The sequence below is a fragment of the Agelaius tricolor genome, unplaced genomic scaffold, assembly GCF_023055355.1.
Source record: "Agelaius tricolor isolate 1412-34295 unplaced genomic scaffold, bAgeTri1.0.p SCAF_9, whole genome shotgun sequence".
Classification (NCBI taxonomy): domain Eukaryota; kingdom Metazoa; phylum Chordata; class Aves; order Passeriformes; family Icteridae; genus Agelaius; species Agelaius tricolor.
In genome coordinates this window covers 20,470,863-20,488,672 of record NW_027269269.1, presented here as the reverse complement: position 1 = coordinate 20,488,672, position 17,810 = coordinate 20,470,863, and the positions used below count along the sequence as shown (strand labels likewise).

Genomic DNA, 17,810 nt, shown 5'->3' with positions numbered 1-17,810 from the left:
CAGCATCTGTTTTAGAACCTGAAGTATAAATTTAGCAGCACTCTAAGCATAAACCTAGAATCAAACAGAATCAAATAATTTTACATTCCTTGCAAAAACAGGTATTAAAACTTTTTATATACATATACATACACATAAATATAGGGGTTTTCCATTAGGTAGAAATCTATGCCATTCAGTTTTTAGAAAGACTGTAAAATTGTAATCCATTAAACTCTCTGTGACTTTGGATTTACCAAACACTACCACTGGCAATATATTTGTTTTTTTTGAATTCAGTTACTTCAGTGAGATAATGCAGATTGGCAGAGCTTACAGCAGAGACAATATCTGCATTCCTCTCTTCTTTTAACTTTGCATAATTAACAGAGGTCATCAGAAAACTCAGCAACACACAAAGAAAGCTCTTGAGAGCTAGCAAACTGAGCAGTTTATTTAGGAGGGTTTTGCTTTTCCAAAATAGGTAGTTAAAGTTGTTTCAACTGTGTTTTCATACATACACACAACTTTTGTTTCTCAGGACAGAGAAAGTTTTTAAATTTTCTATTAGATGCTTTCTTTAGTCGTAGATCATGATGAATTTGTTTTGCTCCTGCTCCTTAATTCTGTTTCATCTATAAGTACTGAAGTAGAAATGGATTAACACAAGTTATGCTTTGCATGTTAAGCATGAGTACATTTCTGTTCTCTGCCACATACTGGTTCAAATCATCTTATCACTTCTGCAATGTGCCACAACCACATTTTCAGAAGCTTTTGTTATATATAGTTGCTTTTTCTCATCAGCATATTCAGCAAATCTGATTTTGGGCCCTCAAAAAATTAAGCACAATTTCCTAAGATTGCTGCCAACACTGAATAATACTAAAAATACTGTTCCTCTGTACTTTCTACATATATATGTGATCCAGCTGAGAGTGCACCATTGCCTGACAGTGAAGCCACAGTGAAAGACTTTATTTACACAATTTTGCTGAAAAAAGGATAAAATTGGCAGACTAAATACACCCCTGACACTGTGGCAAATCACAAAGCAATGAATTTAAATGGGGTTTCGATGTTTTCAACAAGAATAGAATTGAAGTCCTGGGGCTTTTTTTAAACTTAATTTACTTTGATTTTCCACTTTTTTGTTGCTTTGTCTGTGAGGAAAAAAGCAAGCATTATATAAGATTTCAAAGATATTATTTTAAATCTCACATATCTCTTTAAAGTTATGAGGACGGTGTTAACATTTTTAACTCTAAGTTAATCAGTCTCAACTCATTATGGGCTTTAGGAGCTTCTCTCATTGCACATTTCACATAACCAATTTTGTTTTACCTGCATGTCTTGACGAGTGACAAAGCCTTTGCCTTCCAGATCACAAATCTGAAAGAACTCTTGTGCTTTCCCCAGCACAGTTAGTTCTGGGTCTTGTTCTCCAGTCCTGCTCCTCTCTGCATCTCCTGGTTGCACAGGACTGGTGTAGTCTCCTCTTATTCTGTCCATGGTTACAGTCTCAGCTCAGGAATATCCTGGGATGCTGTTATCCCATTTACCCATAAATTTTGATCTGAAACCTGTGCATGGAAAAAAGTAAGGAAAAAATCAAATCAGACCCTCTTAATGATGCTTTCCACAATCTCTTAGCAACCATTTCTTTAATTAGGCACCAAAGCTTAGAAGAGGAAAAAGCTTTTTGAAGACACCCTTGATGGGCTTCACGAAAGACATTGCAAATGGGATGATGAACAAGGAAGGGGGAGTCTGAGGGAAGGAGAAGACAAAACTAGCTCTGAAATGGAGTCTCAAAGCAAAATCACCCAGTTTGACAAGAAACAAGGACAATCGATCAACATGAACAAGAAAACACAAGAAATACAGATAAAGGCAAGAGTATTTTAAAGTCACTACAACTTGACTTCATGTATTTGTCTTGAATTTGTAGTTCTTATCTAAGTAGGTCTGCCTAAAGTAGACACAAATTTGTCTGAAAAATTTTAACAGAACAAAGAATTTTTTAAGGCATTTGACTAATATAAGAGAATATAGTCTGATTCTGATCCAGTATGACTGGCACTCTGGAACAACTCCACAAAGACCAGTGAAAATTGTTTAAATATGGGACTTATGTTGTCTGCAGAGCAAAGACGTCAGCACTGCATGGATGTGAAGGTAGAATATGAGGAAACAAGACCTTAGGCTTGCCTACACAGCTTCTTAAAGTGAAAAGGCTCTGATCACATAGAGCAACTCAGCCTGTTTTACTCTATGCTGAAGTTCAAACCTGGCACTCTTGGAACACAGCATCTTCTAAGATGTGTTCATCTTCACAGAACTCACACAGCTTCCCGTGACAAAGTGATTTCTCTGATAGCCATGGGCCAGGCAGCTGGACTTCCCACATTGCATGTAAGTGTAAATTTACTGCAAATAGACCTCAAACCAAACTAAACTTTTGGTGAGCAAATCACTCAGCCCCTCTGAAACCATGTGAAAAAATCTGCAAACATAGGTAATTTTTCTTTCCCTCCCTCCTCTCTTTTATCACTCCAGTCATCCCAAGACTCATGTTCAAATACTTTCCAGAACTGAAATAACTTTGGCTATATGGCCAAAGAACCTGTCAGAACCTTCCTAAGCAGTGTTACAAGAAGGAGAAGAAAAAACACTCGGCAAGAAAGCCAAGAGATGTCTAAACCACCCAGTATCATGCCACCTTAGGAAACTCCTCCCTCAGAATGGATCTTCTTTGAATTTTAATGTACAGCTGTCAGCAGTGCCTTGTAAGCCCCAAGACCTCTCTGCTGGGGCAAGCCACACTCCACACCCCAAGAGGCACCAAAGCCTGCCAGAGCAGCCATGCCAGCAGCCCTGGATAATTAACAAGGGTAGAAAATGCTGTCATGGGGAATTCTGGTCGCACATACAAGGGGCTTTTGCCTATTACAGCTCCCTGAACAGCTGTAATCTCTTTCTCCTGTGAGGAAAATTTCTAGCTCAGAAAGTCTGACCAACATTCAGTAGCTGGGAAGATACACAAAGGAAAAGATTGCTCCATAATTGCCCTGTTTCTTAAATCCGTCCATGATGTTTCCAACAGTCTTAAAAACAGTATATGAGCCAGATGAATCTTTGCTCTCACTGTATATAGCCACCCACAAGTGGACCAGATAGAAAGCCACAATCAAACTACACTGGTGTATTAGTCTGAATAAAATTCTCCCTTCATACTGCTTTTACACACCTGAACCTCCATTACTTCAATACACTCACTCCTGGCTGACACCAGTGTATGAGGTAACAAACCAGACCATCAGCTTCAGCTTAGCAATGATACTAACTGAAAAATATGTGTAAAAACACCAAAAATCAATGGGACAAGTACAGCTTGCAGACAGTCTTGACAAGATCTGACCCAGACTCAAAATGTTTTTGGGGTTTTGTTAAAATTTTTTATTTCAACAATTTCCAGAAGGCAACAACTTCAGGAACAGGCTAAGCTAATCAAGACAGTAAGTGCTGCTAGTGCCTGCCTCTGCACAGTCTATCAGACTTCCTTAGGAAAAAAGAAAAACTATGCAAGGAATAAATAGCCCATTGTAAGTGAAAACAGAAATACAAAACCAGATTAAAAATGGTGGAACAAAAGGCACTATATACACTTCAATGAAGTTGTTTGCAGTTAGCAAACAGTACAATTCAGCAAACATCACCATGCTTTCTAAATACTTCCATACACAAAATGAAATTACATGCATCATGAGAGCCGCACCTTCTTATAAGTTGCCCCACCTTTTATACACATCATAAAAACTTGCCACACAGCATCTTCAATACAGCAGAAAATTAAATTAGAGCATCTGCAAAAATTCTTAATCCTTATGGCATCTTCTAAAGCTGCTAGAGTTCATCATAATTCCTACAGTGTCCTGATACTTTGCAAATGCTGGTAATAACATGAAAGATTAAAACAGCAATTTGTCCCACATTACTGAATCAGCACTCAGTAATTACCTCAAAGCCAGTTTCAAATAACATAGGTAGTTCCATTCACTCATCCATCTCCTTTAGAAAATGAATGGCTTACAAAATCAATTCCATTAAGACCTTTGATTTCCATTCTTTTAGCTACAAACACACTTCACTATGCAAAATAGGTGATATCATGACCTGATGCAAACAAGCATAGCTCCGAATACTAAACAAGGATGTGTGATTTACAAGGTTTCTGTCCACTAATCATGAGGGAAATTTTGGACGGATCTGCAAAAGGGAGGTCACTGTTAATATTCCAAAAGGTATTTCCATAATTTCCAGTCAGGTCTACTGCAAATCACCAAACTCTAGAAGTGCAGAGCAATGCTGAGCCACAGATTTCACAAGTCACGATGCGTGACAAACCCATTCTCCCTAACTGTGATAGTTAAAAACATAGAGAGCTCTTTTGCCTCATATCTCTTCTGGTTTTAGCTTTCAGTGAAATATTTTTCTTAGCATGTGTCTACAGGTACAAATTTTCTGCAGCACACTTCAAAATATATCATCAGCTGAAAAATACTGTAAGCTTATTTAATACCAAGGTCACCTTGGATTTATCCAAAACACTGTTATGAGAGAGAACACATGTCTTGCAAACACTACAAAATAAAAAATAGATTGCATACTTTCTCTACAAGAAATATTTATTTACTACAACCAAATGTTAAAATAACCCACAGCTGCAGTGTAGCATGCCTGACACATGAACAGAGACCCCTTCAGAAATAACTTATTGTCAGAGTTAGTAATACAGCATTGTGCTGAAAAGCTCCTAAAGCTAAAATGCATCACCACAAGAAAGTCATTCTGTTCCCAACTGCTCTGCCCTGCTTTTGAACAAGTATTCATCCAGTTAGACAGTGAAATCTGTTGTAGAATCCTTTCAATTTCAACTGGAAAGTTAAAGTTTATTTAATTAAGCCCAAGTGGCCCATCAAGGAAGAATCAAAAAGCAGGACCTACAGAGAATGACAGATGAATGGGACTGCTAAGACCAAAGAAATCACAATAACCAAGCTCAAGTACATAGAAGTTTTCTAGGTAAAGGATTGGAGAAAAATGCTCCCTATGCACATAATACAATCCACAAGAAGCAAACATGTCAGACAAGCCAGACATGAAAACCCACCCAAGGATAAAGAAGGTGGAGCACTGAACCCCTGGCTGCAAAGGCAGTGCAGTTCTGCCATCATGGAAGAACAGACCAAACACAAATCTGCAAACAATGGCAGAGGAGATCACTCTTGAGAAAGATGACTAGATCAGTGGACTTCAGTGTTACCTCTAGCCATTTAAAAAAATATTTTATGACCATCCAATGTAAAAATTCAGGTCCCACACTTAAAACAACTAGCAGAGATACAAAGTTGTGTGCTCAAGAAAAAACCTGTTTTTTCTCAATTATGACCATGACAATTAACCTTTAGCTCTCATGGAAGCATTATAAAGCTTGGCCTAACCATATGGACACTTAGACACAAATGAATGAAAAAAAGGAGACATTGATTCTTCCAGTTTTGGCTTTTCAAGTACAAACGTGCAAGTCAGAAAATCTTGTGATGAAATGTATCATCAAAGCCTCTTCCACACAGCCTGAATTCACTTCTCTCATGATGTACATGATCTCTCAGGACTCTTCATCTTAGGACATTTTACACCATGGAGTGGGTGTGAGGAGTTTAACTCTGCAGGGAAGGATCTGGGGCAGGCTGCAGTTCCTGTGAGGGACCACAAGAAGATAGTCCGAAAGGAACACGTCATGAAAATAATTTCAGGGAAGTAGCAAAGGCGGAGACAAAAGAAGCTTCCTATATCCACTGGCCTGTAAAAGGAAAAACTAAGTTATGTAGGAATTCCTGTAGTGTAAGTAGATTTGTGTGGGAGAACCAAATTCTGTTTAGAATCAGTCTTGACAGACTGTTTAGATTCAGTCTTAACAGAAACTCTCCAGCCAGACCTGATTAGCTTTGAAAGATTAAAGGAACCACTAGGATCACCTACTTTGCTATCGCCAAGCTTAAAGCTTCATTTATACGACAACAAGGCTTTAAAAATTACTTACAATTTATTTCAAGGTAAGGGAGCTCAGCAGAGGTCAACAAGGAAAAAGACCTGGGAGAAGATATTGTGTGTTGTACATACACCAAAGTCATATAAATGGAATTTCTATTTTTCAGAAGATTATTCGTTAAGAAAAACAAACAAAACAAACAAACAAACAAACAAAACCCCACCTTAAAAAAACCCACCTTAAATCTAAAGAAGGATAAAAATCCAGATTAAATATCTGAAGCAGTGCCTCAACAATATTAACTGTGAAACAGGAGAAAACCAGAAAATATGCTTGAAGTGATTAAGCATTAAGGATTCCAAAACAGACAGCCAAAGACTTTGGACAGAGCCAACTTACTCCCCACTTGGCATTTGTCCCTAGATGAATCCACAAATACACATGTTGGGGAAAGAAACAAACTATGTCAATTCTGTGCACTATGATGCAGAATTCCAACTCTTGACTAATGAACCTGTCTTCATTAAACTTTTATTTTCAACATTTGCATCCAAGCAACTAGTTTTCACTGGGCTTGTAAGTAAATCTTCTTCTCCCAAAGGCCAGCTTCCCCAGAGGAAGAAGAAGACAAAAGATGTGCCTGGATTCTTGCTGGCTTCTATGGAAGTAGTAAATAAAACTATCCATGTATTAAAATTCAGATGCCATCGGTAAGCAGGCATATTCATTTATTTACCATCCTGCTCTTCAATATGAAAACACTAATGAAAAATAACTAACAGGATATTTATTGCCTAAATCTTAGCAGTTCTTAAGGGTCCATACTAAAAAGGCAGGGTTAAGTTAAAATGGACTTGTTAAGTGCTACTAGGATCCTTGAGCAGTAATGCTACTCAAGGTAATGGTTTTAGCAGAAATATATCTTTTCCTCTTGCTTCATTGCTTTAGATGCTTCCTTTTTAATGCATTTAAGAAGTCAAAAGCTAAGAGGTGCCTGAAAATGCAAACTTCTTATGGAGGGACACTGAATTTAGGGGCAGCCATCATCATGGAAATCACTGTTGCAGAATAATCACAAGATCATGAGAACTGAGAGCACCCTGCCTCTAGTCTGTGCAGGCTTAAGGACCCCTTGTCTCCTCTCCCTCCTTTTGCTCTTTCCACCTCATTCCAGAAAACTGGTTCCAAGAAGAACTCCCCACCTCTTGCTCCTCACCTGCCTGCTGGTTGCATGAACCTTGTATCTTCAGAAGCGGCTGACCTGAGCAGGATGGTGGTACCAGTGTGCATGAGGATCTGAGTGGGTGTTTTCCTCACTAAGTCTGTCTTTATCTCTCTAAACTACCACTAAATCGTTACTGCATACAAATACAGCTTGGCCAGTTACCTATTTTGGGCTAAAACTATGGCTAACATCTGTGGCTGCAGCATGAGGTTTTATAAATGTCTGCTTGTAAACTGGACAGACATCAGCACTTTCAGAACTTGCATGAGAACTATTCCAGAACAATGTAGAACTATTCTACCATTATTTTGACTTATTTCTAAAACATCATTCGTTAATTCATGGATGTAAAAACTATTGTTAAGAAGGAGTATCCTACAACATATGCAACACATCCCAAATGTAGTTAAGTCAAAACTGGGCTGAGTCCATCTGACTGCAAAGAATCACAGAATCACTTATGCTGTAAAAAGCCTCTAAGCACAATTTATTGTGCTGCATTGTTCCAAGTACTGAAATTAAATGTGATTAACTATATTGATAACAGCATTATATTAGTAAGTGGAGTAACATGACGTTCTGGCAGGAGATATTGCCAGTTAACATGAGCTGTTGCATTTGTAGACAAATTATTTGCACTGGAAACCCCTTCCCCCTGAAGTAAAGATCTGGAAAAAGTTTAAGTTAAATAGTATATATCCCTTTTAATTGTCTTATCGTTCAGGTTTTCCTAATGACTCGTTGCTAAATCAAGTTACTTTCAGCTGGTGAAATCAGGTTGACAAGACCATCTTTAAAGTACACCATTTTCACAAAAAAAACCTTGAAATATTCTGCCTCCTCCAAAAGCCCTTGCTAAAAATGTAACGTCTGAAAAAAAATCAAAACCTTTATCTGCCTGAAAGCTAACAACAATTTGGCTTGAAGTCTAAAATACACTCTCTATTTCCAGTTTTTCAAGGAATATTACATCTTCAACTTAAGTCAAATGATTTTGAGATGCAAATTAAATATTCTCTTCAAGTAAGAATCATTTTTCATGGAAAAAAGGTTAATATAAAATTTCAGTCTACTCTGCCATGGACCTTAAAGGACCCAAGTCAATGCAGATTCCACTAGATGACAGAGAGACATATTCCAAGTGTTTCCTTAGTTATTTGGCACTCAGTTTGAAGCTGGGTTGGCACAAATTATTGTCTTCAAAACTTTCAGAATTTCTAAAACTACAAACTTGCTCTTGGAAAATACCTTCACTTGAGTCAGTGGGACAGGTTTTATGGGGCAAGAGCATGTCAGTAAGGCACAAGAATATTTAGATTGGTAGTCCACTGGTTTTCCACTGCAAAAAGTAATGGTAAAATATGATACTAAAAGACTCATGTTTTCCTATATGCAGAACAAGATAACCTTCATGCTATCTGCTCCACACAGCTCACTTCCAAGGCCTTGGGAACACATAAACAAATCCACTTATCTATGTTTGATTAGGAGGCTTGGTATACTTCATCCTGTTCAGTTCTACAAAAAAAGTCTTGCTATGCAAACAATTGAAAATGCATCATTACAGATTCTTAATTGGATTTTAATTCACTACTGGTTTTGAATAAAGATACAACCTCCCCTTTCTCTGTGATCCAATTATTCAGAAAGTTATCTTTACAATTGGGCAGGATCCTTAACTTCATCTATGCTGCTCTTCAGCTAATGGAAGCTCCCCAGCAAGACCCTTCACTTTCCCTGACACACTCTCTGTGAGACTAAAGAATGAGATAGGTCCAAAAATCTTTAAACTCAGTTTCAATCAGACACAGACATCCTGGTGCTTCTGCATGGATTAGGTCATGAACAGTGGAATCAATTATGTTTTTACAGCAGGTTTAACTTGAAGTGACTAAATCTGTATTTTTCAACATGAGAAATAAAACCCTACAGATGTGTTACTCTCAACTTACATGTTGGGACAATATGTTCATATATATTGAGAATGCAAATTAGCAAAGAGTGGAGAGGGAATCAGGAAAGACCACTATACTCTTTACTCCTCCATTTACCCACCATTTACCCATCTAAAAATGATGATAGGATATCATTTGTCAATGAACAGAAAAGGGAGACAAAAGAGACCTGTTAGAAGCAGCACATTCATCCTGTGGTCTGAAGAAACCACAAAGAAAGCTTGTGGAGTGGTGCTCTTTAGTGCATTTATTTCTGCTACTTGTTTTACTGTTACCTTCTAGACTGCCACAAGATAAGAGGAAAGGGTGGTGGTGGGGGCAGAAATAGTTCACAAAGAACCAAACATATCTCATTCATTATAGCAGCAGTGAAACTTAAGTCTCTAAGAGCTGGAAGACCAGGAGACTGTAAAGTATTACTGCCCTGAATCTCATTTGCTACTTAATCCATTCACAGAAATGTATCTTCCTTTTTGTAATTCAGACTCTGTCTTTTGATTTCTTTTCTCAATTTCATGGAAGATGAGAATCTAGTTTAGAGAAGACCAACATTTAATTTTCACTTTGGGTGTAATGGTTCCCTTTTGATCTATGCAATTACTGAGGCTCAAATATGGGGACCAGAGTTCTTAGAACAACCCACAGAAAACCAATACATTTTTGCCCATGCATCAGAACAATTTATTGTTCTAAAAAGAAAAGTGAAACTAAGCTGAAAACTACTGTTGAAAACCACAAAAATGCAACTAAGAAAACAGAAGACCACATTAAATTAGCCAACGTGTTCTAGAGGGATTTTACCATTCTCCCAATTGTGACACTACCCACATTTCACTACATGCAGTAATAATCTGTTCTACTGGTGTACATTAAGAAATCTATTATCCTGCTAGCAGCACGTTTCTTTCATAACTGTCATTTACAGCCATCATAAACCTTCAGTGTCAAGAAAGACAGAAAATTAAATCAGAGATCACCTAAGTGCTACAGCAGAGTAAGAGTGACACCAAACTATTGCAGGGGTACACAGGAACCATTTCTACAACCACCATGAACAGCACTGCTTTCTTCTTCACCAAGCACTTGGTGGGCCTGAGGGCAGCCACCAACCACAATCTCAATCATCTCCTCTATCTGCAGGGAAGCGAGAACCAGCGGGGCAGCTCCTCAGGCGGCCAGGCCATCCAGGGATTTCTCTCTGACGGCGTCGGCACGAAGCCACACGAGGCACGGCGGGAGTGCCAGCACAACCCCTGCCCGCCGCCGGTCCTTTCGGGCACCCCCTTTGGGCAGCATTCCGGGGTGCAGAGGCAGCCCCGGCACGGAGCTGTCGCTCCCCACGCCAGCCCCGGCCCCCGGCGGACTCGGCTCCATCGCCGTGCGGGCGTTCGCGCCGCAGCCGGCGCTGCGGGGGCTGCACCAGGGGCTGCTGGCGGCCGCTTCCAGCCACCTTCCTGCCGCCTTCCTGCCGCCCTCCTGCCCGGCACCGAGCGGAGGGAGGGCCCAGCGCAGCCCCCCGCCCCGCCACCCTGCCGGGCCGCCGCTCCCCTCGGGGCCGGAGCGCGTTTGGTGCCAAGTGCGGCCCCGCCGGGCCCCGTGCCCGCGGACAGCGCAGGAAGCGCGGCTTGCGACACAGCGGGGCTCGCTGGGGACACCGGGGCTCTCTGCAGGGCGCGGCGGAGCGGCGGCCGCGGGTGCCTCCCCGCCGGGAGAGCGGTCCGGCCGGGCTCGAAGCGGCCGTGCCTGCCCCGGCTCCTCCGGGCCGCCAGGCCGCCCCCACTCACCTGCCACAGGCGCCGGCCCCGCGGGCTGGCCCGGCCGGCGCTCCCCGGGCTGGAAGCGAGACCGCGGAAAGGCTGAAACCACTTTGCTAACTTTGTTTTGAGCACGGGTGACATAATCGGGCGAGGCGGGCTGTGCCCCAGGGGCGGGCCGGCCGGCCTGGCCGCTCTCCCTGCCTCCCTCCCTACCTGCAGCCGGAGCCCGGTTGCCCCGCCCGGTCTCACCTCACCTCGGGCGGGAGCGACTCGCCCTCGGCGAGATCAGAGAGCCAGGGGAAGGCGAGGGGGGTGAGCCTTCCCTGGTCTCTCTTGCAGCCAGGACTGCGTGCGTGATGGTTTTCCAGGCTAAGGGTACGGGAAACCTAAGCGGGTCAGGGCAGGAGGGTTTGGAAGGGCACCGGAACGTTCATCCACAGCAAGGTCCTAAGGCAGTGACCAGTCCAAATGGACCTGCTAGGATCTTCCCACCTTGTCATCTCAAACTCTTCAAGTTCCATTTGCAGAAGGTGGCAGCAAGAGACAGAATTGGTTCACATTTGATTCAAAGATTTCACTTAGCCCAAAGTAAATTTTGAAAAACACCCACTTCTGGGATCAGATTTTCCAAGTAGTCCCAAAAGAAGAGAAAAAACTTTGACACAATTCCCATCGCTGTAAGGTCTCCCAAGTGCAGAAGAGCTTCTAGGGCACAGTGTCCAAAGAAAGCTTCACCTCCCTCTTCTTGATCAGATGGTTTGGTTGCAGACACATCTGTGACATCAACTGCACCGGTCTGTTCTGATGTCCCTATCCACACTGTCCTCGGGTTCAACAACCATCCCAAGGTAAAGTGGCTTCCCAAGGCACTCCTTTTCACACTGTTAAAGCCCTCCTAATTGCCTTTCCAATCCATCTTTCCTGAACAGCCTGAAACCCTTCAGGCTTATCTCCCTAAAGTAAGCTACAATCCCAGAGCTCTGGTAAACTGCAAATCTTGCAGCTACAAGGGGGTATGCAAGGAAGACCAGCAGGTAGTCTGCCAAATACAGACACATCCATAAGCCTGATAAAACTACTTACAAAGCACTACAAGTAATCATTTAATACAGTTATTGAACATTGAGTTGATGATGTGCTTTTAACGAGGATGGGTTCTGCAAAGGGAAGTATTAGTTCACTCATTACAATGATTGACTGTAGGCTCGAGCAAGGGAAGCCTGACTGTGGATTTACCATGCAGTAAAGTGCTACTTGACAGTTACTGCTCACATCCATGCTCTGTGAAAAAGGTAAGTAATCGAAATTTGCTTACCACAGCAGCTGCCTTGTATGTACTGTGGGTGAAAACAGGCACACAGGTACTTATCATGAAATCATCAGCCTGCTAAATATTGTAATACTCTGCACATGCTGATTTGACTCAGCCTATCTTTTCTATTTAACCTTTTGCTAAGAGAGTAAAACAGTGGGTAAAAAACAGAATTGCCTTTCTTTTAAAGATGTGGACAATCTTACAAGACTCTTTCAGAGAAATGAAGGCACACTATCAGCCACAAAGTACAAGACATAATTCAAAAGCTTGTGGAGAAACTGAAGACAGCATATAGAAAGTTTCAGAACAGCAGAGAATTTGTGACATGCATGGGGAGAAAAACTCACTGAAATAGCATTTGCAAACTTAGTGGTAACTTTCGTGGATTAAGACTCCAGGGAATATACCTTAAAATTGAAGACTGCTTAGGTATCTCGTTGCAACCAGTCATTCCATTTTCTTCCTTACCATTCAGTATGAGGCAGTTTAGACTTTTTAGTTTCTGTAAGAAAATTGTGGGGCCTAATAAGCAATAGTAGAAGAGCTGGTCAATGAAATTTTCTAGGTCTTGTCTGGACATGCTGTTCTTATATATATCTGTGAATACTTTGGAGTATAGCCTTAGAAAGCCAGCTAGAAATGGTCTATTGCTCTCTGATTTTATTCTCTCTCATAGCAAAAAGTTATGGATTATGTTGCACTTGTGTACTGCTGTGATTTCTTTCAGCAGTTTCATATACCTTCATATGCATTCCATTCCCTAGCTGGTAGAGACAAAGACCCTGATGGTCTTGAGCAGCCACAATTTGTTCTTCATGAACAGCCAGAATCAAATCCATTAGCATATCTCTCTCCTGAAATAAGTGGATTGAAAAGCAGTAAACTCATGTACTGTGATGTCAGAGACTGTGACGCTAACTGCAAAGAGAAAAAATAGCCCAAGAATAAATGTGCACAGCCATGAATCTACATCTTAACACAGATTGCACTTCAACACAAATTACAGTGCTAAATGGAATACTTGAAAGAATTAAACCCTTTTATATGGGTCTAAAATTGTCCTCTATGAAATCTAGACATAAACTCACTTGATTTTCTTCAAGGACTAAAAGCAGGAGATTTTGAAAAATTCTGGTGTGCAAAACATATTGTCTGGAGCTAGGATCCTTCTGACTGCTATGTTTAATGTACAGTGAGTTAGAAAGTGGATGACAGTTTCTACCACTGGGTTATACAAATGCCAGAACTGCAAACAGAAACATGTGGTAGGCAGAAGACAGCTTGCAGCTCTTAAATCAGGAAATGCCAAGTGCAATATAAAAATGAAACCACCACCCCTTAAATAAAACAGGCTGTATTTCACAGTTTATTCAGGGTGATGTGTGTTTATTTCAGTCTGCAAAGCCATCATACTGCTGGGATGCAAGGGGTCATTTTCTTCTGCATTTAGGCTGTCAGTAGCAGGCCTATTTTGTCTTTCCACTCTAATGCAGCTTTTAATTGCCTATGAAATTGCACCACCCTGAGGGAATTTCATACTAACATTCAAAATCGTGTTTTCCTTCTTTATGCTCAAGGATCAGAGGAAAAGTTACAGAACTGGAGTCATAAACATGCTGCAAGAAATTTGCAGATTTACAGTAAACTTTACCAGAAATTTACAGCAAAATGGAAGTTGCATTAAGTGACAGGTAGAAAACTGGAGGTATTCCAGCTTGATCAGCTCTAGAGTAATTTTGCTTGACACAGTAAAGGGGACACATGTTAGATTTCATGCTCACATCACCTGCAGTGCAGTATGAGTTTGATTGGACTGCACCAAAAAAAAAAAGCAAGACTTTTCTAAAAATCAAGGTTTAATTACAGAATTAATCTGACTGTCATCCATTCCAACCAACCTGTTGCTTACAGCAGAGGCAGGTTGTCCAGGGCCTTGTCCAACTGGAATTTTATTATTTCCAAAGATGGAAACTCCACAATATCCATAGGCAATCTCTTCTAATCCTTGGCATTGCACACAGTAAAAATATTGGGTTTTTTATATTTAGGTGGATTTCCTGTATTTTAATTTGTGTCCACTGCCTCTTGTCCTTCCATTTTGCAGAACAGACTGGCTTTGTCTTCTTTATACCCTCCAACCAAATATTTATATACATTGGTAAAACTCCCTCCCAAGCCTTCTTTCCTTGAGGCTAAACAGTCTCTCAGTCTCTTCTCAAATATTTCAATCCTTTAATCATTTTAGGAACAGTTTTCTGGATTCACTCCAGTACATCCATGTCTCATACTGGGAAATGCAGGACTGCCTCCAACACCCCAGATGTGGTTGAGTGCTCAGTGGAAGGGAAAGATCATCTGCCTCAATCCTGCCAGAGACACTCCCCCACTCCAAGGGAACTTGCCATCACACTGGCCAGCTCTCTCCCTCAGGGATGCATCCCATCAGGTTCCACAGACTTAGAATCCCAGACTACCTCAAGTTGGAAGGGACACATAATGATCAGTAACTCCAAATCCCTGCTCCCCGCAGCACTAACTAAAGCTAAACTATACAACTAAGAGCATCATCCAGGTGCTCCTGGAACTCTGACAGGATTAGTACGATCACCAGTTTCCTTGGGGAGCCTGTTCCAGTGGTCAACCACTTTCTCAGTGAAGAACCTTTGCCTGATGTTTAATCTGAACCTACCTGGTGCAGCTTCACTGCATTTCCTTGTGTCCTGTTGCTGGTCACCGGGGGGAGATCAGCCCCTCCCCTCCACTGCTTGCCTTCAGGAAGCTGTGGACTGTGATGAGGTCACCCCCCAGCCTTCTCTTCTCTAAGCTAAACAGACCAAGGCAACCTCAGCCACTTCCTCCTAAGTCTTGCCTTTGAGACCTGTCACCACTTTTGTCACCCTCCTCTGGACACACTCCAGTAGCTTTATATCCTTTATTTATTGTGACACCCAAAATAGCCCCCAGCACTCGAGGTGAGGCTGCCCCAGAGCAGAGCAGGACAATCCCTCCCTTGCCCATCTGGCAATGCTGTGCCTGATGCACCCCAGGACACGCTTGGCCCTGCTGGCTGCCAGGGCACTGCTGACTCATGTTCCACTTGCCAGAGTCCCCCAGGTCCCTGTCCACAGTGCTGTTCTCCAGTCTCTCATCCTCCAATTGGTATGAATAACCAGGATTACTGTGTCCTACAAGGAGAATCTAGCACTTGGTCTAGTTAAATTTCATACAGCTGGTGATGGCTCAGTTCTCCATATCTCTCTGCAGGACCTCTTAACCCCCAAAGAAGTCCACAGCTCTTCCTAATTTAGTATCATTGACAGACTTACTGTATATTTGATTCCTGTGTCCAGATCATTTATGAAAACATGGAAGAGCACTGGCTGTAAAACTGAGCCCTTGGGAATGACAGTGGTGACTGGCTGTCAGCCTGATGTAACCCCATTTACCCAACATATTTTGGATTTGTCTACCTTTGTGCTGGGCAGTTGATGGAGAGTAGTATCAAAAGCTTGGTAGAATTCCAAAACTCCACGTTTACTGGCTTCCCTTGGTCAATTAGATGTATGACCTTATAATGAAAGGAAATTAAATTGGTTAGCCGGACTTTCCCCTTGTGAACTTGTGCTCATATAATCAATGACTGGATTGTCTCTCAAAAAAACCTTCTCTGTAATTTTACCAGGCACTGAAAAGTAAGACTGGCAGGTCTATCATTACCTTCTTACCCTTCTTGAAACATTGCCAGCTTCCAATTGACCCAAGACCACTGAAGAAAAATAATGCAGAGATGTCCTGTGATAACTTTGTCCAGCCCCATCAGTATCCTGGGATCAATCCTGTCAGGCTCCACAGATTTATGTGCATCCAGCTTGAACAGCTACTCTTGTTCAAGTTCAGGGTCAGCTGGGAGTTCATCATCCCCTGAGTCCTGGTCTTCCAACACAGGTCTCCTGGGATCCCAGGACCCAGCATTGGTGTTAAAGACAGAGGCAAAAAAGGCATTAAATACCTCTGCATTGTCTGTATCCCTGTTTGTGAGGTGACTGACCCCATCAATCAACAGACCAGTGTTCTCTCTGATTCTCTGTTTGCTGTTAATATATTTTGAAAAGCCTTTTTTTCCTTCAAAGTGCTGGCCAGCTTGAAGTCTAGTCGAGCTTTGACTGCATGAATTTTCTCCTGCAGTGCCAAACAGAATCTCTCTAGTCCTCCTGTGTTGCCTGTTTTTGCTTTCAGTGTCTGTACAGTTTCTTTTTGCCTAACTTCTATAAGATCCCTGTTCAGCCAAGGCAGCCCTTTGCACTCCTTGCTTGACTTCCCTTCCTTTGGAATTGCCTGCTACTGTGCTCTTAAGAGATGGCTCTTAGAAAGTGACTAGCATTCATGGACCCAAATACCTGAAGCAGATCCCTGGAGGTCCCTACTAGCTAGCTCCTTCAGCAGCCCAAAATCTGCTCTTCCCATATCCAGGAACAAAGATTTCCTGGTATTTTTTTCTCCAAACACCAATTATTTGAAACACAACTACTTGGTGGTCACTGTGATCAAGACAGCCACCAGTCACCACTTCACCCCTGAACCCTCTGTGTTTACAAACAAATAAACTGGAAAGGGCACCTGTCCTAAGTGGTTCCCTTAGTCCCTGCACAAAGGAGTTATCCTCCATGTGCTTCAGCAGTTTCCTGCACCTGTTTGTTTCTGCTGTATGATACTAACCAGTTGATGCCTGGGAAGTTAAAATCTTCCACAAGGACAAGGGCAGATGAACTAGAGATATCCCTCAATTCCTTGTTGAATAATTCAGCATTGTTGTTGTTGTCTCTCCTGGCTGCTTTGGCTTTCCTCACCCTGTCCATGCAAGCTCAGGAGAGCATTGCTGGTTTCCCCCTGGACCACCTTTCCATGCTGCCACCACTTGTGTGCTTCCTTTGGATGTCTGAGTTCAGTCAGGAGCTCTTTGTTCATCCGTGAAGGCATCTTGATATTTTTGCTTGGCTTTCTGGGTGTTGGGAAGGAACATTCTCAGGCATAATGTATAATAAACTATCAAAAAATAACAAGAAAAGTATTTCCTTTCATATAACACACATCAAAAATGTTTTCCTTAAGCCATGTGCAGCTCAGCATTGGCACATGAATAACTAGAGCTGTTGCATAAACGGGCACTTTTCCCTGTAAGGCACCATCAGCTCCACAAGAAGGCATGAATTGACAGGTGTATTTGCGTAAAACAAAGACATCTACATTGCTTATTTGCCCCATCCCTCAGAATACAGAGCAGCCTCCTAACTGCAGCTCAGCAGTTGCTGTCTCTTGTGGCTTTAAAGGAAACCAAACGAGCTCTCTAATACACAGTGACCTATTTCTTCCCCCTAAATACTGAACGTACAGTCTTCGTGCATGTTCACGTCTATCATGCTCTTCCAATCCCTTTCCCTCAGGGCTAAGCAAACCCATTTCTGAAATATTAAAAACCACAACATTCCCAGGGGAACATTAAAACCAGTTCTTCAAGTTGATTTTT

General features: G+C 41.8%; 1 protein-coding gene across 1 annotated transcript in view; it reads right to left on the bottom strand.

Annotated features, from left to right (window-relative positions):
- CRACR2A (calcium release activated channel regulator 2A) overlaps nt 1–1,526 on the bottom strand; it is a 47,118-nt gene extending 45,592 nt beyond the window's left edge. Inside the window, exon 1 of the mRNA XM_071433042.1 lies at nt 1,324–1,526. Coding sequence (XP_071289143.1) covers nt 1,324–1,491 — 168 coding nt within the window. The 5' untranslated portion in view covers nt 1,492–1,526. The remainder of the gene's footprint in view (nt 1–1,323) is intronic.
- Nucleotides 1,527–17,810: the final 16,284 nt, after the last annotated feature.